This window comes from Zonotrichia leucophrys, chromosome Z (assembly GCF_028769735.1).
Source record: "Zonotrichia leucophrys gambelii isolate GWCS_2022_RI chromosome Z, RI_Zleu_2.0, whole genome shotgun sequence".
Lineage (NCBI taxonomy): Eukaryota > Metazoa > Chordata > Aves > Passeriformes > Passerellidae > Zonotrichia > Zonotrichia leucophrys.
This window is the reverse complement of record NC_088200.1, coordinates 42,573,540-42,601,340: the sequence shown is the minus strand read 5'-3', so window position 1 is coordinate 42,601,340 and position 27,801 is coordinate 42,573,540. Positions and strand designations below refer to the sequence as shown.

Below are 27,801 nucleotides of genomic sequence, written 5' to 3'. Positions count from 1 at the left end.
CAAATCCAGGTGTCTTCAGTGTGCGTCTTTGTCATAATGACAACAGATTTTAATTTAGATTGGTCCTTTTTTTATCGCAAAAGGGTTGAACTCTGGAGAGAGCCTAGCAAGTCATTGGGCATCAGCATTGTTGGAGGACGAGGGATGGGAAGCCGCCTCAGCAATGGAGAAGTGATGAGAGGGATTTTTATCAAACACATCCTGGAAGACAGCCCAGCTGGCAAAAATGGAACACTGAAAACTGGAGATCGGATTGTAGAGGTACCATCTGAATGCCTTTTGTTGCAATTCCCCCAGCATCTCAGGAGTCACTGAGATGGATGTATGGTGGGCTGACAGCTGTGCAATTGCCGCAGCTGATACCACTTGAACCACACAGACTGTAGTACCATCTGCTGATGTTTGTGTACAAACAACTGCCTGTTAAGTTGAATATTCAATGTGAAACATATGACTGACTGTGTGAGCAGGGGTCTACAAAGCCAGCAGTTTGACTTGCCTATTTGAAAACCAGCATGTGTAGGAAAAAGCTTAAGTTTGGTGAAACGAAAAGATTTTTCACCTTTTGCACCTTTTCACTGGGTAGCAATAGAAACAGCCAGTGCAAACCATGTAAAATGAATGCCAGGAATATTTCCATCAGAAGTCTTAACTGATTGAAATAGTTCTTATGCATCTTGTGCAAGAGTAAAGGGAGGCACTTTTTTTCTCCTGACATGAAGAAATCTGTGTTTGATACTTGAGACATGAAGAACATTTTGCCCATTCCTCAGTATAATGTAGCCAGTGGTATTGCAGGGTAGAATTTATCTTCATTTCTCTTCTACTTCGCTAGTCCTGTGCTCATGCAGCCACTTCTGCTTTTGTCGCTTAAAGATACTGCAGAATGAACATACTGAAGGGAACAGATCTTTCCTGTCAGACATTGCCCTGTCTCCAGTGTCAGGCTAATAGAAACTGCCTCCATGTAACCCTACTGAATGTCCTTAGCTGACTGTCCATCAGTAAGAAGCCCTACAAGCAGAGTGATGGAGTTGGTAATTCTGGCTCACACTGGGCTTGACTAATGGTGGTACTAAAACTGCAGTTTGCTGTTAGCTACAGTACTGATATTGAGGAAATAATACCTTAGTATAGGTGGTACTTTCTATAACAGGAACAGTTTGCAGTGTATAAGAAGTTGGGAGGTGGAATTTTGCTTGAAGGCCACAAAGTTAAAAACATTCATTTCACCGGAATAACTGGATTTTTGTGAGTGCAATTGTCTCTGAGAGTGATGCTTGCAGAAACTGGAATGGGTGAGTGAAAACAAAATGTTATGTTAATGTGACTGTTTCTGAATGAGCGGTTTCAGTTTCTTAAGTTGTGGCATATGTAAACCTCCATCTCTGCAGTGCATACAGTTTTTCAGACATGGGAAGTTGGAGAGCATTATTGTTTTTGTTCAGTTCCTCACAGGTTTAGAATTTTTCTCAGATTGTTTTTGTGCTCTCTTATTTGCATTGGATGATAAAGTTTAAGGTAGAGTTAGACTATTGAAAAGTTTTCAGGGTAATCCTCATCATATAAGTTTGTGTGCTAGAATTGCCACTAACAAATAACTTTTTTGTGTTAGCTTCTAGCTTTTATTGTGGTCATTGTGACAATACTTTACTGATGCTAACCTCACCATAACATTGTTCTTACTTGGATAACCGGACAAAATGTTTTACACACCCATACATATACGGACATGAAAAAAAAAAACAACCAGGTGCAAATTTGTCCTTAGCCATCCTGTGTGTGCATGCATTCTTCTGGAAGACAGAAAGCTTTCCAGCTCTAAAAATTTAACTTCTGAAGAAAGTGTCTCGTAGCTAAAGTTAATCTTATCTTGCTTTAGAAAAAAACAAAAAAAAAGAAGGTAAAAGAAAAAAGTACACTGTATGAAAGGCTTTTCAGCACCTAACAAGTTTCAGTTTTAAAGTCTCATAAAGTCCTGGGTAATCATTTTTTCTTAAGGTGGGATTTGCAGAAGCAGTATTTGGTAAACACTCCTACTCTCTTCAGATTATCATCTCTCTTCTGTTACATTGCTTGTGGGAAAACTTACGGAGTGTCAACTAAAAATGTTGGAAAACATTTTTAAAACAGAGGAATAAGAGAATATTTATTTGATGTTCTATTCGTGCTCTTGGAAATCCCAAACCTGTGTTTGAAGGACCTCAGGCCAAATCTGTAGAAAAGTCCATTAAAAACAGAGGGTTGGTCTGGTTTTAGTCAAAGTTTCCTAACCAAAACTCAGAATTGACTCATGACTCTTGTAGCTTCTTGCAATGTTAAGATGAGGCCTTCCAATTACAGGTGGATGGAATTGACCTCAGAGATGCCAGCCACGAACAAGCTGTGGAAGCCATACGGAAGGCAGGCAATCCTGTAGTCTTTATGGTACAGAGCATTATAAGCAGACCAAGGGTAAGCATAAAGAATGTGAAAAGAGATGTAATACATAGTAATAGATGAAGCAAATGTTCAAGATGGTGGTATTTGGGAATGGGATATTTAATCCTGAAAGTGCCATCTCAACTATTTTAGGAACAAAGATTTGATTTAAGTATTATTTCCATTTAGAATGAAATCGATTTGGATTTGGAAATACCCTCCAGCACGCCGTCCTCAAACTATTTTGAAAAGCCTCAAGAAAGATAATTTGTTGGGGGGCAGAGTAGGAGTCTAATTAAAACCATCTGTTAGAGATTGACAGCATGTCTGAGGAGCGCATGCAGAAATACAGCACCTGTTAAAAAATTCTGTGGACATTAATGAAAGGACCTAGAAGTACACGGAAGTTTTCCGTCACTAAGCTGCATGGACATTGCAGAAAAAAACTACAGTGCTTTAATATAAATTGCTTGCATCACTAGAAACTAAACTTCCTCTTTTTAGAGTCTGTGTAAGCTGCATGTTTATTTACTAGTTGTCTCATAACTCTTGTTCCCCAGCCAGAGTCTCTTTATAGCCCTTCTTCAGCTTCTGCTCCCTGTGGGCAGAAAACTACTAACCCATTTTATCGTCAGTCATCTAAGGTAAAGTTGCATGCAAAAGCTCTGTTGAATGTTGATTATTGACACCCAAACTACTAAAGTAATGCTTTTGTATTTGCTGTGATGTGAACAGAATTGCAGCTACTGAGTGTTTAGGCTGATTTGGGATGGAAATGATGCCATTACTATATCACTACTTTTATTTTGAGAATGTTCCTTTGCTATTTTTGATTGTAGTTCTTTATTCTTTATTTTCAAATTAAGCTTGTTGGTTATTTCTTGACTGTACTAACAAACTCTTGTTTCTCTGTAAGCAGAAACATTGCAAATGCTCTTCCTGTACTCATACATTGTGTTGTGATCATCATAAATGGCATTATGTTTATTATTTTCATGTTTTGAAGCTTGCATTTGTACTTAGTAAGATCCTGCTACATTATAAGAATTTCCTGCTTTCGTTCGTGTCCAGTCACCCACATAGCTAGCTGCCTGCACACATGAGCTATAATTATTATGGTACCACTGTGTATTTAACCAGGCAGTTGGTTTTAAGTGGCATGTGGTTAAGGAGTCCAGTTCTTCTGTTTTGTTTCATGCAAGGTTTAGTAGTTAAGAGAGAGCCTGTGTGTACTCCAGAACAGCCTGAATAATGCAAGTGGCCTGTGAAAAGATTGTGATAGTTTTGTTAATGGCGAGTTACCCATCAAGTCTGTGTTTCATACCTATAGCCCTCTGTGTATTTCCAAGTAAGAAACAATGTATCACTGTGATTATGGTCCCATAGTAGTGTTACAGCATTATGCTGTTTGAAATGCTAGCTAGTTTCTGATAACTTAGCATCTTGGACACATGGATAAAATTCTGAATGGAAGTTAGTTGAAAAAAGGTAATAACGGAAAGAAAACATCCTGTTACATTAGGCTGTGTTTTGAATTTTAAAAGATAGTTAAACAGAGAACTCCCTTTATTTAGCATTTGCTTCTCTTGTCCTAGACTGCACAAAAAGTATGCTAAACTGAACTGTTCAGGCAAATTCAAATGCCCCATATTTTATCATAATAGTCAGTTCATATTAATACAATGCTGTTGCATGGATTAGTATTAGGGCTAGTATTTTAGGACATCATGACAAAATTAAAAAGGCAAGAATTTGAATGACTGTAGCCGAACTTTTGTTGTTTTACTAGGATTGTACTGTTGATATATGAAGTGTTTGTGATACTTATTTTAATTGCCTACAATTTCAACAAGATGTATTTTAAATTTCTATGCAGAGGACATGTAATTTTAAAGTGTAATAGGGTGATTACAGTAACAATTTACTTTTCACAAACCTTTCTTTATAGTATTAAAAATCAAATGGGGATCACATATACAGAAAATATTATACCCTAGGGAAACAGCCTGTTGACTTTGAATGACTTGCCAGTAAAGAAACCTTGGTCATTCATGGCATTACTTTGTCACTGCTGAAGATACAGTAGAGCCAAGACATTTGCTGTCTTACCAAATGGAATTACTTTTTTGCAACATGGTATTTGAAAAGAAATGTTTAGGGATGTGTTTACTATTTTCAGGAGCATTTAAAAAAACAAATGCTTTAAGAATTTTTTTAAATAGCACTGTAACTTTTGATTAAATTACTCTTGGTATGATCCTGGTATGATCACTCAGGAATGATCCTGGAAGGTTTTCACATTCCTGTCTGTACTATTTTCCAGCAGTGTTAAATTTACAGCCCTTAGACTTACAGGTAATTGCCAGATGGATACAGCCAGTGTAGAAATTACTTCTAAGTATATACAGTATATTTCTAACATACGATGTGAAATCAAAGCTGTTTCCTCCTTATTAAGCAGATTCTGATCTCAGAATACAGTACAAAAACTGCATAAGGAATATAAATGGTCAAATTATATCCTTTTATCTGGTCTAAATGTGTAAACTCTTTTTCTGGTAAATAGTAATGAGAGAGTACCTTGCTTCAGGGGAAGACCGGAGTATTTTGTTTCAAGAAACTATAAATTCAGGCAGTTACACATGCATATGTGCATATACAAAGTGTTCTGTGAAATTTATTATTAGATATGAAATCTGCTTAGTGATGCCTAATATTACTAAGCCCTCACTTTTACAAAATAAACAGTGAATGTATTACCACAGAAGTTAAATCAAATTATGAGAATCTGCGGTTTTCAAAATAAGACTAAAGCTATTGCATTATTACAGATATTTGTGTTAATCCTAACCCAGAAATCCACAATTAATTAATGTGTAAGAGTGTCCCATATGTTTGGAAAAAAATTTCAAATATCACAGCAACAGCACATAAATGCAGCGTAATTCTGCACTTGATGTACTTCATGGTCTAGAACAGGTGTGAGGATTAGCCTGCTGAGAGAGCATCAGAAAAACAGGGCAAATACACTTTTGCCCAATTTCACATATCTTTGGCAAGTGCAGAACTTGGACCTTGTTCGGTTAGCCCAGACAACAAAATGAATATGTTTTGGTTCATGATTAAAAAGGGTTGGTTTAAAACTTTTTTTTTTTGCTTAGTTTCTATTATGCTTTCCTTTTAGAACCCTTCCCTGCCTTTTCTGCAGAACAGTGTTTTCAGTAGGCCAGCTGTCTTCAGCAGCACTAACCCATTTGCTGATTCTTCTCAGTTCAACACTGCTAAGGTTGGATGATGACACACTATCTTTTCACTCACCAAACATCCTGTGTGTGCTTTTTTCCCATTGGTGTCTCTCTGCATTTAAATTCTTTTATACTAGTTTGAGTTATGTGCTGTGCTGATGAGCTTGAGAACTCTATGTAGTGAATTTAAAGACACAGACATGCATTTACATAGAAAAGTTATGGAGAAGTTAAAAAATGCCAGCTCCATTAATCATAACCACTAAAGCTGATCTATTCAGAGCTACCGAAGGAATAGGTTTGCAATTTTAAGATCAGTCCCTGATGTATATTTTAAAATATCTAAGTGTAACTCATCAGTGTAAGGTCTTTTGCTGCTGTGTACTTCTTTTTGGTTTTTTGTGGTTATAACATTCCAGCTTTGATATTTCTCTTTTATTTTTGCATTAAAAAACCACCAAACTTGCAGGTTTTTTTTAATGATGCTTCATGAAAATATTTTCCCTCTGCTTCTTGAAAATTCTTTTCATGCACCATGATTAGGATGCTGAAGTCTTTGGAAATAAAAAAAAAGTTAGACTCTTTTTTTTGTGGCTAGTGCATACTTACTGCATGTAATTCACGATAGGAACAGCATTATCTCTAATAAAATACTTTATCCTAATATGCATGCATTTTTGATTTAATAAAATAATTTATAGCTGGTTTTGCATCTTGCAAGTGATTGTGCCCTTTGTCTATTTTCTCATGTTGTTGAAAATATTGCATGTGCAACAAACACTTATGATATGTGGTGTGTAATTGCATGTGTGTTTTGAAATATCTTTTTGTGTTTGTTACAGTTCTGAGGAAAGGGAGTAGACATGTAACGTAAATGATGACTTATGTTTTCTATATTTTTAAAAGTATTTCTGAAAAAACATTGCATGCATTTTAAGAGAAAACCTGATGATCCTGTAGTTTATGCATAATTCCTTTCTTAGCGTTGATCTAAGAATGGCCTTTTGTCATCTCTCCTTTTCTGAACTCAGGTTCATGTGTAGTGAGAAACTTTGATGAATCAGCGTCCTTAGTAACCCCTCAAATACTTTTGTCCATTTATAAATAAAGTTAATAAAGTTGTTGCAGTTAGCAAAATGAATCCGTAATTGAAAATAAGATATTGGTTAATATTAATGTGTATATCCAAAGATGCTATAACATGTGGATTGCTGTTTTCTGTTACTGTAGGAGGTATCGAATCCAGTTAGGGTTACCTTCCGTTGTTCCCCAACTAACCCTTTTGCTCCCACACCATTCAAGGTTTGTCTTAATTCCCATCAGTTGGTCCTACTGTATGTGTGCTGTACATTTGTACATGGACTGTGATAACTTCTGGACTACTGCTTCTTTTTCTGCCTGTGCCTTCATCTTTTCAAGTTCCAGACTTGCTGCAATTTTCAGTATTTGCTTGGCTGTGATCAGAGTGGCCCTGGTAGCTAAATGGGTTCGGCAGCTGTTGGGTGCTTTGCATTTTAAATGAAATACTGTGGTGTGGCACACTGAAAGTATTTCATGAGTTAAAGCCTTTTAGGTTTCTGTGTGTTGCCCGATTCAGGGAGCAAAAGTCTTATGTGTGTGTAAACTGTGGGAACTGGCTTCTGCTTTTGGCTGTTCAAATGTGTCAGGCTGAGTTCTGCAGGTAGGACATGTTCCATTCCCCCAAATGGCATTGTAGCGCAGTTTTTACTCTCCTACAAGGGACCTTTGCTTTTACTTTCATTTCAGCATTTTCTTAAACCTCAAAAATGTTTAGATTATGTTATGTTGTTATACATTCACAATGGTACAAAAAGATGCTTTTTTTTGGTCAGTCATATTATGGTGGCAGCAGTTAATAAGTGCTAATCTGTCAGGATGTAGCCCTACATCCACACCTTGCAAGTCTTCCAGAGATCCTTTACACCAATATATTGCTCCTTTTTTGGTTTCATTAAGTTTAGCTTTTCTTCGACACTGTCACTTACAAACAGTACCTCTAAAGTAAAATATTAATTTTGGTTTTAAAATATAAAAACTAAAGTTTGCTGATCTGGTTTGATCTCACACTGGTACTGGATTTGTGTTGCAAGATAATGGTAGTTGGGGAGGCTTTGGGGGGTGACTTTCGTAATATTTTTTCTCCTTTGTCCAGCTGAAGAAGGAAGTGATAGAGCAGCTTTGGTGGGCACCTAGCCTTCAGACAGGGTAAACCCACTGTGACACCATGTTTCCTCATTTTCCCAGGATATTATTTAGCTTTAGTAAAACTCTAGAAAGATCTCTGAAAAATGAATTTTTCTAGAATTCTCCCTTTTACCCCTTCTCAATGTGGAGGTATTACCAACTTTTCTTTTTGTGCACACATGAATTTTTGATTGTGAAAAATAACATTTAATGTTACTAGGCAGTGTTTCTATTGTTCTCTGATTCTGGTAGGTGACAATGTCTGTGCTAGAATTTTGTTGCTTCAGCTTAGGAATGTTAGGTATCATCTTAGGAGGATGACATTGTCTTAGATAAATTATTTGCTTTGGGGTCACTTCCCACACTTTTGAGATTTAGTGACTTCTTAGTTAAGTTTCTCTAAGAAGTTCCTAAATGAAAGGAACCCCTTTCTTCTTTCTCAAGCAGAAGCAGAATGAGAGACCTGAAATATGGCATTTTCAATATCTTTATCTTTTGGAGTTAAGAGTGAAGATAAGTAATTTTTGTTTAGACATGGGACCTTTCTTAAATTTCAAAATAAACTAAACTGGTAACTTCCCAGGTTTCTCAACACCTTCAATTTGAAAACTGATGAAGTTTTTCAAGGTGTATGTTGTTATTCATTTCACTGTTGCCTCTGATGAAGAGATTATTACCTAAGTGATTTTGCCACCTAAAGGCACAATCGGATGTACTGTGTTCAAATTTTATGATGAAAGTAGTGAGAATTGAAATTATGAGAATAGGGTTATGAAGTGAGGGCAACACACCTGAAAACTTGAGTGCTGTAAAAACTTGGTTTTTATTTAATATTCTTGTTTACTTCAGTAGCTGATCTGCCAAGTATCAAGGTCTCTTGGGCGTACATAAGTAAAGACTGATGATATTCAGAGAGAGGTTTCTTGCTTGCATGTTTACTTTAAGCAAGGAAAAATTATACAAATTTCTCATAGCGAAATTCCTTATCAGAGTCTATATTCCTCAAGAAATCTGTCTTGAATGGAAGCTTTCAAGGCTGTGGATTTGGGCATTTAACCATTATATTGCAGTAGTAGTGTGTTTATACCTCTTAACTTTGTGTGAATATGAATAGAACACATCAAGTATCTGTCTCTTGTGATTTAACCTGTATCCTCATTTATTTGATCTTGTCTGTGCAGCTTATAAGAAACTAGTAAATGAGACTGAAAAGATCCAGTCACTATGGATTTCTTCTGTTTAATTTTGGTTTTTAACACTCCTTTCTGTTAATATGCCAATTGCGGTTTTTTTCCTGTAGGTATTTTTGAAAGTTCCCAGTTTGTTTTTTTTTTTGCTTTCTCTTTCCTCATATTTGGCTTCCTAAGCATATGGTGGGAGGAAATTATATGTGATGACTCTTAAAATTGGTTATAAATCTTTTACAAATCTGGCATTAAAACAAAAGCACTTGAGTCTTTGTTAGAGGCTTTTTCTGAAACATGAAGTGGCACATAAAACTTTACTGAATTGGGCTTTTACTGTGAGTTGTTTGCTTCCAGATACATTTTGGAGTGATGTTTTTTTCTTACCTTGCCTGGTGTTTGTTTCTGTCTTTGATCTCTCTGCCTTTCTGTGCGCTGTTATTAATTTAGAGTTTCAGCTGCTTGGTATTGAAACTTTGAAGCCATAGTCATTGCCATTTTGACATTTTTGTGTACTAGTTTGCCCTACAGAGAGTCTGCGTCTTCTTTACCATTTCATTTTTCTTATTCTCCACAGGCATTTGGTCAGTCTGATACGGAGCCAGAAAAGACTTCGCTTTGTAACTTGCCTCTGCCCCCTCCTTCAACATTTTCAGGAATGAGCTCTGATGTTGCACAGTCATCTTCTATCAGAGTCCCAGAAGATGTGGAGAAGGAGGATGAGTACAGTTACAGCTGGAGTAAGTTTTTCCTGTGATAATATTTTAAATGCTAAGTATTAAAATTGTACTGTAAAAGACACAGGTCTGGGGGCATCCAGTTTGAACTGTTTCTTTCTCATGTGCATTGTGGTTTGGGTGCTAAGGTTGCTATTTTAGTTGTGCTTGGTCAGATGCATGTAGAAAAAAAAAAAAAGATTTTGTCCCTGGTTCCAGTTCAATGTAGGACGACTTGAAGAATTTCAGTGTACTACAGGTAACAGTTTGGCAGTGATCAATATGGTAGTATATATTACCTGAAAGTGTTACTGGAGAGAAGATTACTTCCGTTGTGTATGAATTTTTTTAAAGAAAACTTAAAATATTTTCTGAAGGTATAAGGAAAACAAGAAGCTAGAAATATTATTATAAATCACCTAAGGCTTAGTTTAAAAGAGTGTGTCCTTTACACTGAAAATTTATCATCCATTTTGGGCTACTTCTTCAGATACTGCACACTGAGCACTGATCTTGATTCTAGGTAACTTGTGAAACTTTCTAATGTAAATCTAACCCTACACTTCTACATTTAGAAAAGATCGTGCAGCGCTATGGAAATCTACCAGGGGAGCTACACATGATTGAGCTGGAAAAAGGAAAGACAGGTCTGGGACTTAGTCTTGCTGGTAACAAAGACCGATCCAGGATGAGTGTCTTTATAGTGGGAATTGATCCAAATGGAGCAGCTGGAAAAGATGGCAGGTTGCAGATTGCAGATGAGTTGCTGGAGGTGAGTTTTTGCAATATGTACTGAAGCCCAAATGTACTGACTTCAAATACCAGATTCTTGCTGAAATGCGTAAGTTTTTCAGTAGACTTTGAAATCCCAAGTTTATCCAAGTTCATATCACTATGCTATAAGATTTTCCTTTTGATCTATGCCAAATAGGTGTAGTGGATTTTTTCCTGGTTATAATTACACCAAGTTATGGGTTAGATCCCTGTATGCCCCATTCACTTAAGAGTTGGACTCAATGATCCATGTGGGTCCCTTCCAGCTCAGAAGATTCTGCAATTATGAATGAAGGTGTGTTGAATAGAAATGTGGGACGACAGCTGTTTCTGAGTTACTGAGCTGTATGGAATGGCAGTGAATTGCAGGCCATTAAAAATATTGAAGTCCTCCAATCCATCTGTGCAGTATTCTAGACTTTCTAATTACTTCCCTGTTTACTAGAAGTGTGATAATAGCAGAATATTTTTATATTGTGTAACACGGAATGTGGAAATTAAAATGGGGGAACAGGAACAGATCTATTTTTATTATAAACTTCTAACTCATTATATGTTTGGGTGCTGTTTTCTAGTGGAGTAGAGTGACTGAACCACTAAACATGCAACTAACATTTCAAGTACATGTGTGAGCATAATTTGTTTCTATATTCCCACAGCCCAGTTGATGGTACTCGGAGATGCATTCTCTACTATAGCTTTTCCCATTCTTTCTAATAGCAGTAGGTAACATTACCCTCACCGAATTGCTTTGTGTAACTTCAAAGCTCTATGTGGAAGTGTTTGGGGATGTACTGGCAAAGTGGTACAGAGTGGGAATGGTGGGAACAGCTTAGGGAGACATTGAGAAAGTAAATAACATTGGCTGAAATTTGCAGACTATAAAAAAAATTAAGAGATTTTTGGCGCTGTGGACCAAGTCTAATGGAGGGAACTTTGTTTCAGATTCCAGTATTGTGAGACAGTTCACTTGAAGCATCTGTTTTTAAAATCCGAAAGTGAAAGAGGTGGAATATTCTGAAAACATGTTGACACATGTCTGTCTGAAGCTATCATCTTGTGATTTCTTGGGTACTGTCCACGCTATAAACTTGCAGACTGCTCCTAAGAAATTGCGTCAACCTCTTCTGAGAGGAGACATCTGAGCTTGCTCCCTATATTCCCAAGTAGTTGTTTGTCAGCTGCTTGGGAATATAGGGCCAACATTGAGGGCCATGTCCCATCCCCCCCCACTTGGCAGCCTGACCATGTATTTTTCATACGGCAAACACCGGAGGGAGTGCTGCATTTGGGTTGTGAACTCCAGTGTAAGGGACAGGACTTGGAATCCCTGTAACCGTGTCTGATGCACGCACCCTGCATAGGAGGTGGTTGGTGTTATGCTCATCCCACAGTACAGTGTCTTGCATCTGTTGCTTTGCTGTGTCTTTGCTTCTGTTAGTGCTACCTATATACATTTTATTACTTTCCCTTTGTGTAGGTCCAGACTGTCCCATTTCAATAATTTCTCTTTTCTTCAGTTAACTTCAGCACTGAGACATTTTTTTTCATTTTTTCAGGAAAAAAATGCAACTAATAAAATGGAAACAGATAATGGCCTTAATCTGCAAATTCACACTGATAGCTCATCTCCTGTCTGAATTGTAGACATTTCAAGGTGTTACAGTGACTAATCTGTTCTACCAAATGGAAAAGAGATTGCCAGGTCACATCTTCAGATAACAAGTGTAGAGTCTAGAATGGCTTGGGTTGGAAGGGACCTTAAGGGTCGTCTACTTGCAAGTTTTCCTCAATGGCCTGAATTGCCAGCCATGAGATCAAGTTGCTCTGGTCCCATTCAGTCTGGCCTTGAACACTTCCAGGGGTGGAGCATCCACAGCTTCTCTGGGCAACCTGTTCCAGGACCTCACTATTGTCTGGGTAAAGAGTTTTTTCCTGACATCTAATCTAAAACTTCCTTCTTTCAGTTGAAAACCATTGTCCTTTGTCATAACCCTATCACGCTGCATAAAAAGTTACTCTTCCTCTTTCTTCTAAGCCCCTTTTAAGTTCTGAAAGGCTGCAGTAATGTATCTCCAGAGTTTTCTCTTCTCCAGGCTAAACAACCACAACTCTCTCAGCCTATCTTGACAGGACAGGTGCTCCGCCCTCTGATGATATTCCTGGCCCTCCTGTGGAGCTGCACTGACAGATCCACATCTTTCTTGTGCTAAGAACTCCATAACTGGATGCAGTACTTGAGGTGGGGTCTCACGTGGGCAGAGTACAGATTCCTTGACCTTCTAGTCACAACTCTTTGGATGCAGCCCAGGATGACATTGGCCTTCCCAGTCCATACTCTTCTTTTGGATTGTCCCAACCCAATTGTAATTGGACTTGTTGCACCTCATGAGATTCCCACAGGTCCATTTGACAAGTGTGGCTAGGTCTCTCCAGATGGCACCCCATCTTTGTATTGTGTCAGCTACACCACTCATCTTCATGTCATCTGCAAATCTGATGAGGGTGTACTTGATCTCTTAATCTGTTTCATTGGTAAAGATATTAAAGAGCCCATCCAGCACAGAGTCCTGACTTGTCACAAGCCTCCAGCTGGACACAAAGCCATTGTTCACAACTCTGTGACTGCCTCCATCCAGCCAGTTCGTTATCCACCAAATAGTCTACCCTTCAAATCTCTCTAATTTGAAGATAGGGACATTGTGTGGACCTTTGTCAAAGGCCTTGTAGAGGATTAAGCAGGTGTCACTGGCTGTGCTGGCTGAGATCATCTCCTTGTCTTCTATGTGCCTTAACATTGCTTCCATGAGGATCTGCTTCAGGATGTTTCCAGGTACAGAGATGGGGCTCAATGGTCCGTGGTTTCCTGGAGGTTCCTTTCTCCACTTTCAAGAAATGAGTGATATTTTCTTTTTTCTAGTCACTGGGGACTTTATCTGACCTCTCTGACTTCTTAAGTAGGATGGAGAGTGCCTTGGCAACTACGTCAGGCAGTTCCCTCAGGAACTTGGATTGCAGATCCTCAAACCCCATTGACTTGTATTCAGTTTCATCAAGTGGTCTCAACTTGCTTTTTTTGCTTACAGTGGGAGAGACTTTGCTTCTCCCAACCTCCACCTAGAGGTTCAGTAACTTGAGAGATGTTAGAAGCCAGACTGTCATTGAAGACTGAGGTGAAGAACTATAGGAGTTCCTCACCCTTCTCCATATCCATTGTCACCAACTGTCCATTCTTAATCGTTAGGCAGGTACAGTCTCCTTTGTCTTTCTTTTCTGACTTCTGCTTACAGAACCCCTTCTGATTTGTCTTCGCATCCCTTGCCAAAGCCTCTTTCTTCTGTGCCTTAATATTCCTAAACCCATCTCTAAACCCATCCAAACCATATCTATGTACTCTTCCCAGATCATCTGTCCCTAGTTCCACTGGCCATTCATTTCTTTCTTACTCCTTAATTTGAGGAGCAGATCCTTGTTTAGCCATGTTGGTTTCCAGCTTGCCTAAGTTGATTTCTTACACATGGGGATGGAGAATCCTCAAAAAGCTACTAGCGCTGGTGAGTCCTCTGTCCCTAAGGACAGTTTCTAAGGGAATCTCATCCACTAATTCTTTTAACAGATGGAAGTCCATTATTCTAAAGATAAGAGTCAATTCTGACTCTGCCTTTTTTCTAAGCCCATGTTCCTTGCGATCAGTAATTTAAGCAGGGCATGGTCACCACAGCCAAGGCTGCCTCCATTTCAATCTTTCTAACAAGGTCATCTGCACTGGTGAGCACCAGGTCCAGTAACACTGCCTCTCTGGTTGGTTTGGCCAATACCGGGACCAGAAAGTTGTCCTCAGAGCACTCCAGCAGTCTTCTGGATTGCTTGCAGTCAGCTGTACCACTTTCCCAGCAGACATGCAGGTGGTTGAAATCCCCCATCAGGATGAAAGCATGCAAGCATGATGATTTCTGTATCTCAAGCAAGAAGTCAACAGACTTGCAGATATCAGGCACTCTGTGGTAGACCCCAGCCACAAGGTGTCCCTCACTGATGCTGTCCTTAATTTTTACCCACAAGCTCCTGAGCTGCCCCTTCTTCCCAGCCTCTTTCTTCTGAGAAGGTTGTAGCCCTGCATTGAAATGTTCCAGTTGTGTGATTCATCCCACTAGGTATCTATGAGTCTAGCTAGATTTGAATTGCATGATTCTGGTGCAATTGAGGAACAGGTTTCATTTCCTCTTGCTTGTTACCCATGCTGCCCATATTGGTGTAGAGGCACTTAAGCTGGATTATCAACCTCTTCACTTTATGAGAAGAAGCCTCCTTAGTACATCCCCTTCCCTCTTCCTCAAATCTTGTTTAGAACTCTGCTAAATGTACCAGTGTTCAGACTTCTGTGTATAAAGTGCCTGGCTCAGGGATTTGAAGTGCCCGAGATTCAATAAAGAATAGCAATCTCATTGCAGGATGTAAGCAATTCATTTATTTGTTATGGTTAGAATTTCCCATGGCCCTGCTTAATCACCTCATCAGTCATGAAGTGATCAATGGCAAGTGAAAATAGATCATGTGCCAGGTCAACCCAATATAACTCAGAGAATGACATTTTTAGCACTGTGAAAGTGTTAGTCTGAAGTCAAACCATGGTGAATATTTTTACTGAAAAAAGGGAGTGAAAGTAAGATATAACATAACTCTTATTTTTATACAGTTGCTGTTTAGTCAGTGATACGGATTTTTTTAAGGCTAAAAAATTAGTTTAAGTGTAAGGAATTAAAGTATTTTGATAAATAATTGCTGCTTTTCCTTATCTAGATTAATGGCCAAATCCTTTATGGAAGGACTCATCAGAATGCTTCTTCAATAATCAAATGCGCGCCATCTAAAGTTAAAGTAATCTTTATCAGGTAAGTTCTGGTTAAAGATTTGGCTGAAAGGGTTTAATTTTTAATGTGCTCACGTTGCACATAGCGTTTGTTATTTTTAATTTTGGTAACATAGATGTACTTTTGAAGACAATCTTACTACTTGTTAAATATGTCTTGTAGTTTTCTGTTTTGATATTTGTACTGTGAGTGCGAGAAATTAAGAACCGGACTTAAACTTGTCCTAAGAAATATGGGGCAGTACTATTACCTTCTTATTACATCCTTTAACTGAATATATTGCAGAAACAAGGATGCAGTAAATCAGATGGCTGTTTGCCCTGCAAAGTCAGTAGAGGCTTCACAGTGTACTTCAGGGACACTTCGACATCAAGAGGTAAAGTAAATATTTGTTTTTCTTATTTGACCAAAATACTAACATTGTTCTGGATTGAGGAGGATTCTGTCTGCTTAGAAAATACAGTAAAAGAAAAGGAAACTCATAGAAAAACAAGTGAGATTTTAGTAAAGTTGCTAAATTTAATACAGCTGTCATAAATTTTGTTTCATTTTATATTCTTCCATACTATGAAGTAAGTCTAATATTCCCATCAATAGAGTTTTAGAAGCTTAGGTGGAACTAGAAAATGAGCAGACTCGCTTTAAATATTTGCGCACTACTTTGTTTTAGTGCAAAATGTTGGATATAGTCACTTACAGCTGCATTTTATTTTTCTCTTAGATTGACATCAGTGTTGCAAACCCGAGTGCATTTTCTGACTTAAGTTCATGTAAAAACATTCAGTATGTGGAACTTCCTAAGGTATGTACTTAATTTACATCAGTCAATAGCCATTCAATTTTGTAGTGCTGTCCCTCTTACAGCAAACAGACTCTCAGTTACTAGAAGCTGGAAAAGAGATTTCTAGAGATCTACTCTTCCTGTTTGGGAATGGATCTCAAAGTTTTCCTCACAGAAAGATTGTTTTTGATTTGCTAATTGCTTTGTGTCTCTGGAAGAAGTATTCTTTTGTTCTATTTGCCCAACTTCTTATAACCATCTCTACTGATGGTTCCTCAGGTGAAATCAATGCCTTAATTGTTCAAGGTAAAAAGTGAATAACAGTTTACCTTGTAGATTTCAAAGGAATGGATTTGAATTTAGAAGTATTTCAGATTTATCTTGGTAGTCGGTATACTGTTTGTTTGGCAGAACCTATTCCAGAAATTGTTTAAAACAAAAATATTGGTGCATTGTGGAACCTCAGACTTGATATATCAGCAGGCTTCACTAGTCTTTAGTGATTGTATTCTAACATTTTGATGTCACAGTATTTAACCATTTGCATTTTCTGTTTGCCCCAGGATCAAGGAGGCTTTGGAATTGCCATTAGTGAAGAAGACACAACTAATGGAGTAGTTATTAAAAGCTTAACAGATCATGGTGCAGCTGCAAAGGTGTGAGATACATTTAAAATCTAATAAGGGAATGAAGAATGTTTTTTGGAGTAGCATTCATAGTTCATATTTTTTTTTAATGTTTTTCCAGGATGGACGTATAAAAGTTGGAGATGTGATTCTGGCAGTGGATGATGAAATTGTTGTGGGATATCCTGTTGAAAAGGTGCTTCTAAAGTGTCAGGAGTGTTACAGAAAGCACACTGCTTAATGTAGGAGGTGATTGTGTCTTAAATTAGTGAGGTTCTCATGACTATACTTAATTTTCAAACCTGACTAAAAAAATCAAAGATCTGCAGGCACTGTCTGGAAAAGAAAACTACTGCGAAATAAGCTAAAGCCTAATAAATTTATAGCTCAGCTGTTATTTTACATTAATGCACTACATGAATCCTCCTATCTCTGCTTCGAATGTGATTTTATTTTCCCTGTAGTTCAGATCTGATGACTGAGAGACTTAGTAGTGTGATAAAAGCCATGAATTATTGCTCAGTAATGACTCTGCATAGCTAGTCCACTTTAAAGGTGTTAGAACCAGTAAAACTAATATGTGTAAATTTGCATGAGTGAGTTGTTTCAGTGGTAAATCAAGTCATAAACTGTGCTTATCCATGGGAACTGTCTGTAGTAACAGTCTCATTATATTCCAAGCATGGTATTTCAAACCTTTGTAGAAAAATATCTCCATTCCTAAATAACAAGATTTATTTCTAGCTTCTAGCTCTGCAAACTCAATTTGTGTTCTGTAGTAAATCAAGGAGGCTGTTTTTCTTGCACCCACCTTGCTACCAAGAAAAGTGATTCTTTAGGCATGAGCAGATTATTTCTGTTTGTTAAAGGGCAATTAGGAGAGCATCAATCTTACTCTTTGGTGTGCTGCTATCTCTGAGGCAGTAAATAAGTAAGAAATAGTGAAGTTGCCTGTAAGGAGGTAGGGGTAGATAAGCTTTGTAAGAACAGAGATTGAGTAAGTAATTTCTGAAAATATCTCTACTGAAATGTAAAGTCTCAAGAGGATTTGGTGTCTGTTCTGTAAGATGGCAATTGATTTTGGAGGGTCTTCAGTATCTCTTTGAACTAGATTTTCCCTTACACCTTGGTGTCTATCTCTCCCTTCCATAGTTCAGGTAGTATTTTCAGGTTTTTCTTCCAGAATGACAGTTGAACATTTCTTTAGTTCACTAGATATTTCGGCATTGACTTCTGTGAGATCAGAATTGGGCTCCACCCAGCATTAAAAGGCAACACTTCTGTTTCTCCCATGATTGCTATACAATACAGTATTTTATCTAGAGAAACAGTTGAAAGACTGCCATTTTGTCATCTACTGTAGTTTGGCAAAGTTTCATGGAAAAAGTTTTCTTAGAAAAAACATCAATATTTGTGTTTGTTCCTTATGAGAAAACCTGCAAGATTGTGACAAGTAGCTCTAGTTTGCAGAACTGTTACTCTACTTTATTTTTGGTTTGCAACTGAACAATCCAGTTACAGTTTTCATAGGCTTTTCTCTTTATCATTCAGTTTATTGGTCTCCTGAAGACATCCAAATCTGTGGTGAGGCTTACAATCAACCCAGCAGAGACAGATAACCTGACCACAGCACCAGCCCTTCCCAGCACTGTCCCAGCAGAGAAGAGGAATATGCAACTTGCAGCAGCTGTCCCAACTTCCAGCTCACCAGAACCAGAAGCAGTCAAAAGTATTGTTTTCCTTGTGTATTCCTATGTGTGTATTTCCTTGTGTATACCTATGTGTGTCTATTACAACTGGGGTTGTAACATAAAAACAAAGACCCAGCTTGTAAGTTTTCCCTTTTTGTGTGCACTGAGTTGTCTCCTGCATTTTCTGGTATTTCCAGATTACATACTCATGTATGTATAAATAAAGCATTGTGCCCCCATACTGAAGACCTACCTCTTGGCTTCCTGTTGTAGAGGCAGGAGGATGAAAGATTTTCTCCTCCATCTCAGTTATGCAGCAGGTGTCTCTGCCATGGTTGTCTAGAACTAAGTGAAAGGCATTCCTTTAGGTGAGGGAGAAAAGTCATGTCAATTTTTGCAAAAAAAAAAGGATGGTTGAGAATGTCTTGCCATTTATGACTAGCCACATTTGGCTCTTCTCCTTCAGAGTGGAGAATCAAGATGTTTCTGATGGATGATAGTCATTGGTTAAGCAAGACATTTCAAAGTTAATAATAATTCAAGTAATGCACTCATCATATAGATGTTTAAATTAAGTTCTATCCTAAATAGAGTATGCTGTGTAGAATATCTGCCTTGGCTGTCAGGACTATAATCCAAGTACTTGAAGGCATAAAAACTACAGGAGGCATGGCAAATAAAACTACAGGATAGTATTTCTCTGAGGAGGGAGAATTGGGAGCATCATTCTCTGTGGATCAGGTGTTCAGTTACTACTATACAGCTGACAGTGAACTCTGAAAAATGCTGTTACTGTAACCAGGGTGTTTCATTGTTGTTTTAGACACAAGCAGGTCTTCAACTCCAGCCATGTTAACCTCTGACCCAGCTACTTGTCCCATCATTCCTGGATGTGAAACAACCATTGATATCTCCAAAGGAAGGACTGGTCTTGGTCTGAGCATTGTTGGAGGAGCAGACACTTTGCTGGTTGGTTGGAAAAATATGTGTCACTCATGTGAAATAACAGTAATGAAAATAAAGTCTGATAGAAGAGATTTTTTGTCATTTGTTTCTAAAGTATTTATAGAAAGACACAAAAGAAACAAAACCAAGAAAAAACCCTTTCTAAAATTAAAGGTAAAAATGAGCTTCATAAATATTTTAGTCATTTTTCATCATACATCTGACTTTCATTCCATGACTTTTTACCTGATGAATTATAGTAGCAATTTTCAGTTACTTTTGGTTCAAAATGGTGGCTGTTCTTTCAACATGAAATTTTGATGTTGTTTTTGTTGTCAGGGAGCAATCATTATCCATGAGGTATATGAAGAAGGAGCAGCATCTAAAGACGGACGACTGTGGGCTGGTGATCAGATACTAGAGGCATGGTGATTTCTTTGGTTGTTTTTGTTTTCATTGCTGGCTAAGCCTTTTGTATTTGTCTGCTGGAAGGTGCTGCATGATTTGCCATTGTACACTTTCATTGCAGGTGAATGGAATTGACCTCAGGAATGCCACACATGATGAGGCCATTAATGTCCTTCGTCAGACACCCCAAAAAGTTCGCCTGACTGTGTACAGAGATGAAGCCCAGTACAAGGAAGAAGACATGTATGATGTGCTGAATATAGAGCTCCAGAAGAAGCCTGGTAAAGGCCTTGGGCTGAGTATTGTTGGGAAGAGGTATGTAATGTACCTGGAGATTCAGTGTCTGGAACTTGCTTATCATGTTTCATTGTGGTTTGGTGCTCAGAATCCTGTGGGCTTGAAGGCCATGCATCTTGTTTTTGTGCTTAAGCTAACCAGTCTTCCCTGGAGGAACTAAGCCAGTGTTATTCAAGAGAAAAATGAGACAATGTTTATTTGTGTTCCCAATAGCAAGCCATAATCATTGCCATCAAACAATACTTTAATATAAAATTCATGTGTGTACTTGCAGAAATGACACAGGTGTGTTTGTGTCAGACATCGTCAAAGGAGGAATAGCAGATACAGATGGGAGATTGATGCAAGGAGACCAGATATTGACAGTGAATGGAGAAGATGTCCGAAATGCTAACCAGGAGGCTGTTGCAGCTTTGCTAAAGGTACTGGGGAAAAGAGAAGATGGATAAGAGTGAAAAACTGAGATTCAGGTTTTGTGAAAGCTTTAACTTTATTTAGACTGAGATGAGACTGTTACTGAGATGTCAGTGAGATGACTTGGGGATCCATCTTTAAGCTTCCTGAAATCTAGAGCACTCAGATTTTGATACTTTGCCTGATAAAACTGGGAGTAGTGGTGATGCAGAAAGTCATATATTAATGAACAAGGGGCTGATAGACGACCTTTATAGAATATAATTTCCTAGAACAGCTGAAAACACTGTGTTCTGTCGAACACACTGATAGCTGGTTAACTGTTTTGCATTTTCAGAAAGATATGCAGAACTGACTTTGAATGATGGAGAATTCAGCAGAGTAGTTGCGCTAGAAATGACTACTTTCATAGCTTATTTACAAGGCCCTGTAGTGACAGGACAAGAGGAAACGGTTTTACACCAAAAGAGTAAGTTTAATTAGTTGTTAGGCCTAAATTCTTTAATGAAAGAAATGAGGAGGGAGATGAAACGAGGATGGTGAGGCACTGGAATAGAATGTCCAGAGGAGCTGTGGATGCCCCGTCGCTGTAAGTGTACAAGACCACGTTGGATGGGGCTCTGAATAACTTGGTCTACTAGGAGACATGAATCTTTTTTATTTATTGTGTTTGTTTTGTACCACCTTACATCCATTAAATTCTACAATGCATTTTTCAGTTACCAAGCTTTTGGTGTAAGAAACTGCTTTCTCAGAGTTTGCTGAAGTAACTACCTGCAGCTCTTGGAGCCAACCTATTCTTGATAATTTTTTTTCGGATGTCCTTCCTCTATTTGCAAATCAGAATGAAGTCAGATTTACAATATTTCCTGTAGTCTGCCAAGAAATCCAGCTGGTTAACCATCTTGTCTGTTTGTCAGTCCAGAGTTTTGAGACATGCTGCATGGTAAGGATTCCACTGAGTCAACATTTTCAGTGGAAAACTTGTTTCACTGGAAAAAAATTACCGGTTGCTAGTTGTAGCTGTCTCTTGGATACATAGGCACATGGTCATGCTTCTTAACACTCAGATTCAAAGGTATATTTTTTCAGATCTTGAGCTGGTCCTTGAGATTTTGGATTTATTGGGGAGCAGGGGTCCTAGGGGAGAGCAATGGTCAGAAAGTGAGGTATGAGAACTTCTGTATTTTCAGTCTGCGTCCATTAGTGAGAATGCCGGAACAGGATCTATGTTGTGACACTGAACTTGTTAGTGTACTCTTATTTGGTTATAGTACTTTGCCTTTCTTACACGATAGATTTTTATTTAAGAACACAGCATTTCTTCTTCACATGCTGTACCTCTCCTCTGAATAAAAATGCCTTTATGTGTGGGAAATTTGTTTCATTTTGACAAGCATTTTGAAGTATATAATTGATTCCACTTACCATTCATATATTCAAGTTTTAAGTACTTCATCATTGGTCAGTAGTAGTACTTGTAGTTAATTGTCATAGCCCTGAGGAATGGGCTTTTAAAATTCCTTAGACATATTATTGTTAATAATTGTTTCATTCACGTAGTGTAAGTGGAATAAAACATGGTCACTCACATGTAGGCAGTCACTGTTTCCTGTTCAGCTGTCCATTAGGTTTTCATTCGTGAGGGTAGGATCTAGAGTGAATTGTCGTGAACTACCTAAAATGTATTTTGCTAGAAAATTATTTCATAATCTTTGGAAAATTCCTGTGTATTTTAAGTAGAATGATACAAATAGAATGTGTCATCGGTCTGAGAATTCTGTCTGTTCTTGCAGTGTTTCTTTTGAAGTATCCCCTAAAGTATGTAAAAAAACTATCAGCTTTTCCTCTCACTAAACTTACTGGATCTATCAAATGGGAGAATTTAGGAAGAGGGAGAAAGGTGTAGTAAAACTAAATGTGAATTGATTTATTCAGGAGTCCCATTGGAAAGTATTAGCTCCTAGTTTTACACAATTCTAAAATCTCATTTGCGGGTTTGTGTATTCGTGAGGATGTGGTAATTTTAGGTACATATTTCCTCCATTTTCCACTTTGAATAAGAGTTGTCCATATGGTTTAATGTGACTAAATTCATACAAGCGGAGAAGAATGGTTTTGCCTGAGCTTTGATCAGGTCTTTTCCAGGACATTGAGAAATCAACATTATTTATAAAATAAAAAGCAATTTAGTAATAAATCTTTTTTAGTGTCATTCCTAAGAGAATAGCAACAGGATATGAGGTATTGAAACTTTGTTTGAATGGATATGTCTGGTTGGTTTTGATATATTGGCCTAGTACTATGGATTTTTCTGACAAATGCATGAATCACTTTTAGGGTAATAAAGTTAAATCATGGCAAATAAAGGCAACCTCATGTATTATTAAATTAATTGAATGCAGAAGTTTCCTCTTACAACTTCCCAGTGAAAGAAAAAAATCAAAATAGCAGCAAAACTGAAATTTCTTTATTAATACATTGCAGATCGACGTCTTCTCTTGACACTACTTGTATTATGTTGAAAGTCTCATTTTCTTAGCCTTGTGGTAACAACTTTTCTGTTTTTTCAAAATAATGTCCTGATTTGAAATATTTAATTGAAGGGTGAGTTTTCTTCTGAGCCATGCATTTATGTAGATGTGTGAATACTCAATAGAGTAGTTAAGATCTTAAAGGCTAGTGAAAGGACTTCCGATGTGTAATCAATCCATATCACCCAGCTTATTGCTGGGAGTCAGATGCAGGCAGAAAATTCACTTAAACTATAGATATTTAGGAAATTTTCTGCCCAAAATTTCTTTGTTATATTGGTGTCTATCCAGAGTAACAGATAATTTCAAAAGTTAGAGAGAGATGAGTAACTTCCAGTTCAATTACCATGTTCTCAGTCATATTAAGATAAACAATGATTAAGACTTTGATGCAATGGTTTTACTTTTTATTGTAAAAATTATATGTTGACATTTCAGTTCAGAAGCTATTCCTTATTAAGTGCAATGTAATAGAATTATTCCTCTTGTGTGATTTTCATCTCTGCGTTGTAATACTGATTAATCCAGTATTAAAAAATACAGTGCTTGTTATTGAGTACCTTGGTGTGCTTTGTGTGTGTCACTGGTCCTGCCATGAACTCTGTCTGCAAAGCACTCATTTCAGGATTGCTAGTCCATGGGGTTTTTTTTCCACCTGTCCATGTGTTTTTTTTTCTTCCTCGACTTTCTAGAAAGTCACTTAAATATTGTAGTTTTTACTCTTGTAAAGAGGAGAGATATGTTACAGGTAACTGTTTCTTTAGTGTTCCTTAGGTACAGTAAGACTAGAGGTTGGAAGAATAAAAGCTGGGCCATTTCACTCTGAAAGGAGAACATCCCAGAGCAGCCAGGTATGTAACTATAAAACTGTAACTATAAAACTGGTTAATTTAGGAGAAATAATGTTAAATAATGAAAGAGTAAAGATAATAAATAATTAAAGAATAAAGAATAAAATAAAGAATAATGTTAAATAGAAAGATCTGTTTTATTATGACAATTATTTTTTACATGCAAGATCCGAGATGGAAAAATTTTGCAGCTCTTCAGTAGCCATTTTATGTTCAGTTTAGCAAATTGTATCTGTTATAGACACGATCCAGCGAAAAATATAATCCAGAAATGACTTTGCTCCAGACTCCAGCTTGGAAGCATGGAGAACTCCAGTTCTCATTAATACCAGAAGAAGTTAGAATCAACTTTAAACTCGTCTGAGTAGTTGGCATGCAGTGGAGTTTTGCTTCAGTAAGCATAGGGAATTTCTCCATTCCTTGCATGTCCTTACTGTAATCTTGCCTGCCAGAAGCAGGAAACATGTGCACTTTCCGTCAGACTTCTCTTTATTTTATTGTTGGTCTGATGGTGAGTTGTTACAATCTCAAATCAATTTCTGTATTTGAAAGCATCTTCTATGGTATAACAGCTTGTACTGTGATTCTATCCAGTAGGAACTATGGTTCTGAAAGCTCACAAATTACCTTAATAGCTTCCCTTGATTGTGAACTGGGGATGAAAATTATCATGTATTAAATATAAATAGTTTTAAGACATAATTAAAATTTAAGTGAGTAGTTTAGATAGGACTGACATTTTAGGCTATCTTCAGAATAAGTATTGCTAAATAGTTTGAAAACGTGCAGACTCTGGCTGATCTTATTCTAAGATGAAGTTCACAATGTTGAATGTTTTGAAAAGTGTGTCACAGTCAGTGGACTATTCTTACTGGGAACCATGTTGTTCCTTTACTTGCCCTTCAAGTGTAGTGAAAATCATCCTGGAAATTGTGCAGGTCAAGTTGAGTGGAGAGCCTAATTTTAGCTGCAGCTGATGCAGTAGCTGAACATTTGAGAGCCCACATGAGGACGTACTGATATCTGTCTTTTGTATTCTGTCCTTACTGTGGTACTTGTAGCTAACTTGCAGTAGAAGATCTCTATAAGGTGATAGAAGGTGCAAATACCAGGACCTTGTTGGCCCTCAGAAGAAGCGCTTCAAAGATTTGCATGGGGTTGTAGAAGTACAATCTCTCTTGACCCAATGATGCTTCAGAAAAGAGCTATCTGCAGTGACCAAAAAAATTTGTGTTGTTCTCTGACTCAGTTTTAACTGGACACAAAAAAAAATAAAATACTGCAGAAAATAAAATTAATACAGTGAGTTACAGTTTTACTTTTAGTACCTGGGTCAGTGAAGCTTGTCTCTAATCCCACTCTAACATTGTGTGTAGGTCAGTGAAGGAAGTGGAAGTCTCTCATCCTTCAGTTTCCCAGTGTCTGGGTCTGGTGCACCTGAGGTCTTTGAAAGTGGCCTGAAGAGGCATACCAGTAAGTTGTAGAGTTTTTTGGTGCTTTCAGTATTTTATACATGTGAACTGGTAGCCAAGATCTTTCTGTTGTAGTTATGTTATAACTATGTGATGCTTAAATTTAGAACAAAGTTATTTCTGATCATAGTATTGCTAGAAAATAATGGGTTTTTCTATTCCATTTGAGCTTAGCAGTCTTATTCCAAAAATTATTTAAACGGAGAAAATTATTGATTCTTTCATCTATTCTAGAAGTATTTCAATCCAATTATTGTAATGATGGTCACTATAAAAATCAGATTAAAATGTATATAACAAACAAGCAGAAAGAATCATCATAGTGATTTGTATGACTTTATTAAAAAGGTTTTCTAGGAATGCTTGTTTAACTGTTTTTTTAATTTATCTTAATTCATTTGACAGCAGCTCCTGAAATACAGGGACTAAGAACAGTTGAAATAAAAAAGGTAAGTTGTAGCATGCAGTGGCACATATCAGGAATAGGTTGTAGATGTTTTTAATAGGTGTCTTTACAGCATGCTGTAAGTCTAGGCCTATTCATTGTTTTAGGAAAGGAACAGGACATTAATTTGTCTGTCTTTTCAGTTTGGGACTGTACAATCTGCACTGCCTATATTTTTATGTAAAGTAGTGTGACTTATGGTATCATGTTTTGTGAGTTGTGTTGAAAGTAAATGAAGGAAGAGATACTGGGACCTAGTTTTATTGTTACCAGATTGAGTTAAGTGCAGATTCTGTTGTGGTAAAGTCAGGGGAATTGTACCAAAGTTGGAAGACTGTTTTTTGATATTTGATATTTTTCTTCACACATATTTTTAATTAGTAGGTTCTTGCATGACAGCTGCCAGATTTTCAAGTGTGAACTTCAGTCACCTTCATTATGCATGTGTGCTTAGTCACAGACTGCATCTTTTTTTCCAAAATATTTATATGTTTTTGGTTGGCATCTAGTTCACTTGATTACATGGATTGTATTCAGTCATTCTTTTAATAGTAGAATCTGCAAATAGCAGTTTGCAATAGCAATTTTTCCAGTGAGGTATTTGGGTGTGGTACAGGGGTAGGCAGCTGGTTTCATCCTTCATCATTTGGGCACTAGGGGGAGCATAAAGATTAATTCTAGTCTTCAGGAGATTCATAACAGGATATTCATATAGACAGTACTAAGGACAGCAATGCCATCTCGTTGGTTTTCCTTACTCAAACCTCTGTGCTGACATTAAGAGTCAGGTGCTGAATTCTGTAATTATTTAGTTTGGTTATGATAAAACACACAACTAAATCAGCAAATTTTCTCCTACCACTGAGAGAAAGAAATATCCATTCTGGTCTCTCTGCTTTCTTGATGTAATGCAAAGTGTGTAAGCTTAAAAACTGGCTTGACACAGGAATTCTAATCTTCATAAAATAGGGAGTTTAGCCATCTTTTGAGGTAAGCCTGCCGTTCTCTGTGTTTTTCTTTCCAGAAAAATTAATCTTTTTTTCATTACTGTAACAGAACCCTACAGATTCACTGGGCGTGAGCATTGCTGGAGGTGTAGGAAGTCCTCTTGGAGATGTTCCTATATTTATTGCCATGATGCACCCGAATGGAGTTGCAGCTCAGACTCAGAAATTAAGAGTAAGTTAATTATTAAGAAGGCTGTAAAGATTGCATGGGTAATGTGATTACTCTAGACAGGCAGTAAACTAGCAGTTCAGTGATACAGTCATAAGTGCTTCTGGCTGTGCAAAGAATTCTTGCTGTTTGGATTGATGAAAAAGGAACTCAGATTGGTGGCATGGGAAAGTGTAATTGCTGACATGTGCTAACTTAAGAAAGGGGGTCCTAAAGCAGTCTTGGATCTTAGAGTTTGTCAGCTTGTGAAAGTTAAAAGCATAGAAAGTGGTTCAGAAGCATGCATTCTATAAACAAGTGCCATTGCTGAGTGTAGTGATCGTTCCTGCAAATGTAGGTGTGCAGTCTGTTTTATCTCTTGTGTTTTCTATGCTTAGGATAGAGAGAGTACATTTTAGGCTCTGAGTTAAAGATTTTTAAGCTGTACTTAAATGCATGCTGTATCCAGTCTGCACCAAAACCTGGCTCAGGTTTCTTAGAAAATGTTATTTCAAGATGAAGTCAGACAGAATCTCTGATGATAATTTGCTACATCAGTCTGCCTGTCTTTAGGTGACATGCAAAATGCATCTCTTTTTTTTAACATATATTTCTACAGTTTTAGGATCAGTTCTGTAAAGCATCAGTACATTTTACACTGATTACACTAAACCAGTGTAATTTGCTAATTCTAATGTTGAATTACGTGCCTTCATACTGGGCCATTTGTAGTTCTGCTGTTGTTGAAAGTGACAAATAAATCTAT

General features: G+C 37.4%; 1 protein-coding gene across 21 annotated transcripts in view; it reads left to right on the top strand.

Moving 5' to 3' along the window:
• The window catches only part of MPDZ (multiple PDZ domain crumbs cell polarity complex component), a 95,102-nt gene that overhangs the window by 62,774 nt on the left and 4,527 nt on the right, over positions 1 to 27,801 (top strand). For 8 of the 21 annotated variants that reach the window (XM_064735078.1, XM_064735082.1, XM_064735086.1 and 5 more), the window contains 22 exons: positions 84 to 261; positions 2,344 to 2,454; positions 2,982 to 3,065; positions 5,606 to 5,707; positions 6,210 to 6,239; positions 6,897 to 6,968; positions 9,633 to 9,795; positions 10,347 to 10,543; positions 15,346 to 15,437; positions 15,702 to 15,792; positions 16,138 to 16,218; positions 16,761 to 16,853; positions 16,945 to 17,019; positions 18,375 to 18,552; positions 19,338 to 19,483; positions 19,799 to 19,882; positions 19,989 to 20,182; positions 20,439 to 20,586; positions 23,877 to 23,963; positions 25,340 to 25,436; positions 25,841 to 25,884; positions 26,937 to 27,059. In XM_064735078.1, coding sequence (XP_064591148.1) covers positions 84 to 261; positions 2,344 to 2,454; positions 2,982 to 3,065; positions 5,606 to 5,707; positions 6,210 to 6,239; positions 6,897 to 6,968; positions 9,633 to 9,795; positions 10,347 to 10,543; positions 15,346 to 15,437; positions 15,702 to 15,792; positions 16,138 to 16,218; positions 16,761 to 16,853; positions 16,945 to 17,019; positions 18,375 to 18,552; positions 19,338 to 19,483; positions 19,799 to 19,882; positions 19,989 to 20,182; positions 20,439 to 20,586; positions 23,877 to 23,963; positions 25,340 to 25,436; positions 25,841 to 25,884; positions 26,937 to 27,059 — 2,470 coding nt within the window. The remainder of the gene's footprint in view (positions 1 to 83; positions 262 to 2,343; positions 2,455 to 2,981; positions 3,066 to 5,605; positions 5,708 to 6,209; positions 6,240 to 6,896; positions 6,969 to 9,632; positions 9,796 to 10,346; positions 10,544 to 15,345; positions 15,438 to 15,701; positions 15,793 to 16,137; positions 16,219 to 16,760; positions 16,854 to 16,944; positions 17,020 to 18,374; positions 18,553 to 19,337; positions 19,484 to 19,798; positions 19,883 to 19,988; positions 20,183 to 20,438; positions 20,587 to 23,876; positions 23,964 to 25,339; positions 25,437 to 25,840; positions 25,885 to 26,936; positions 27,060 to 27,801) is intronic. The other 13 variants (XM_064735096.1, XM_064735092.1, XM_064735091.1 and 10 more) reach the window with 7 other exon arrangements.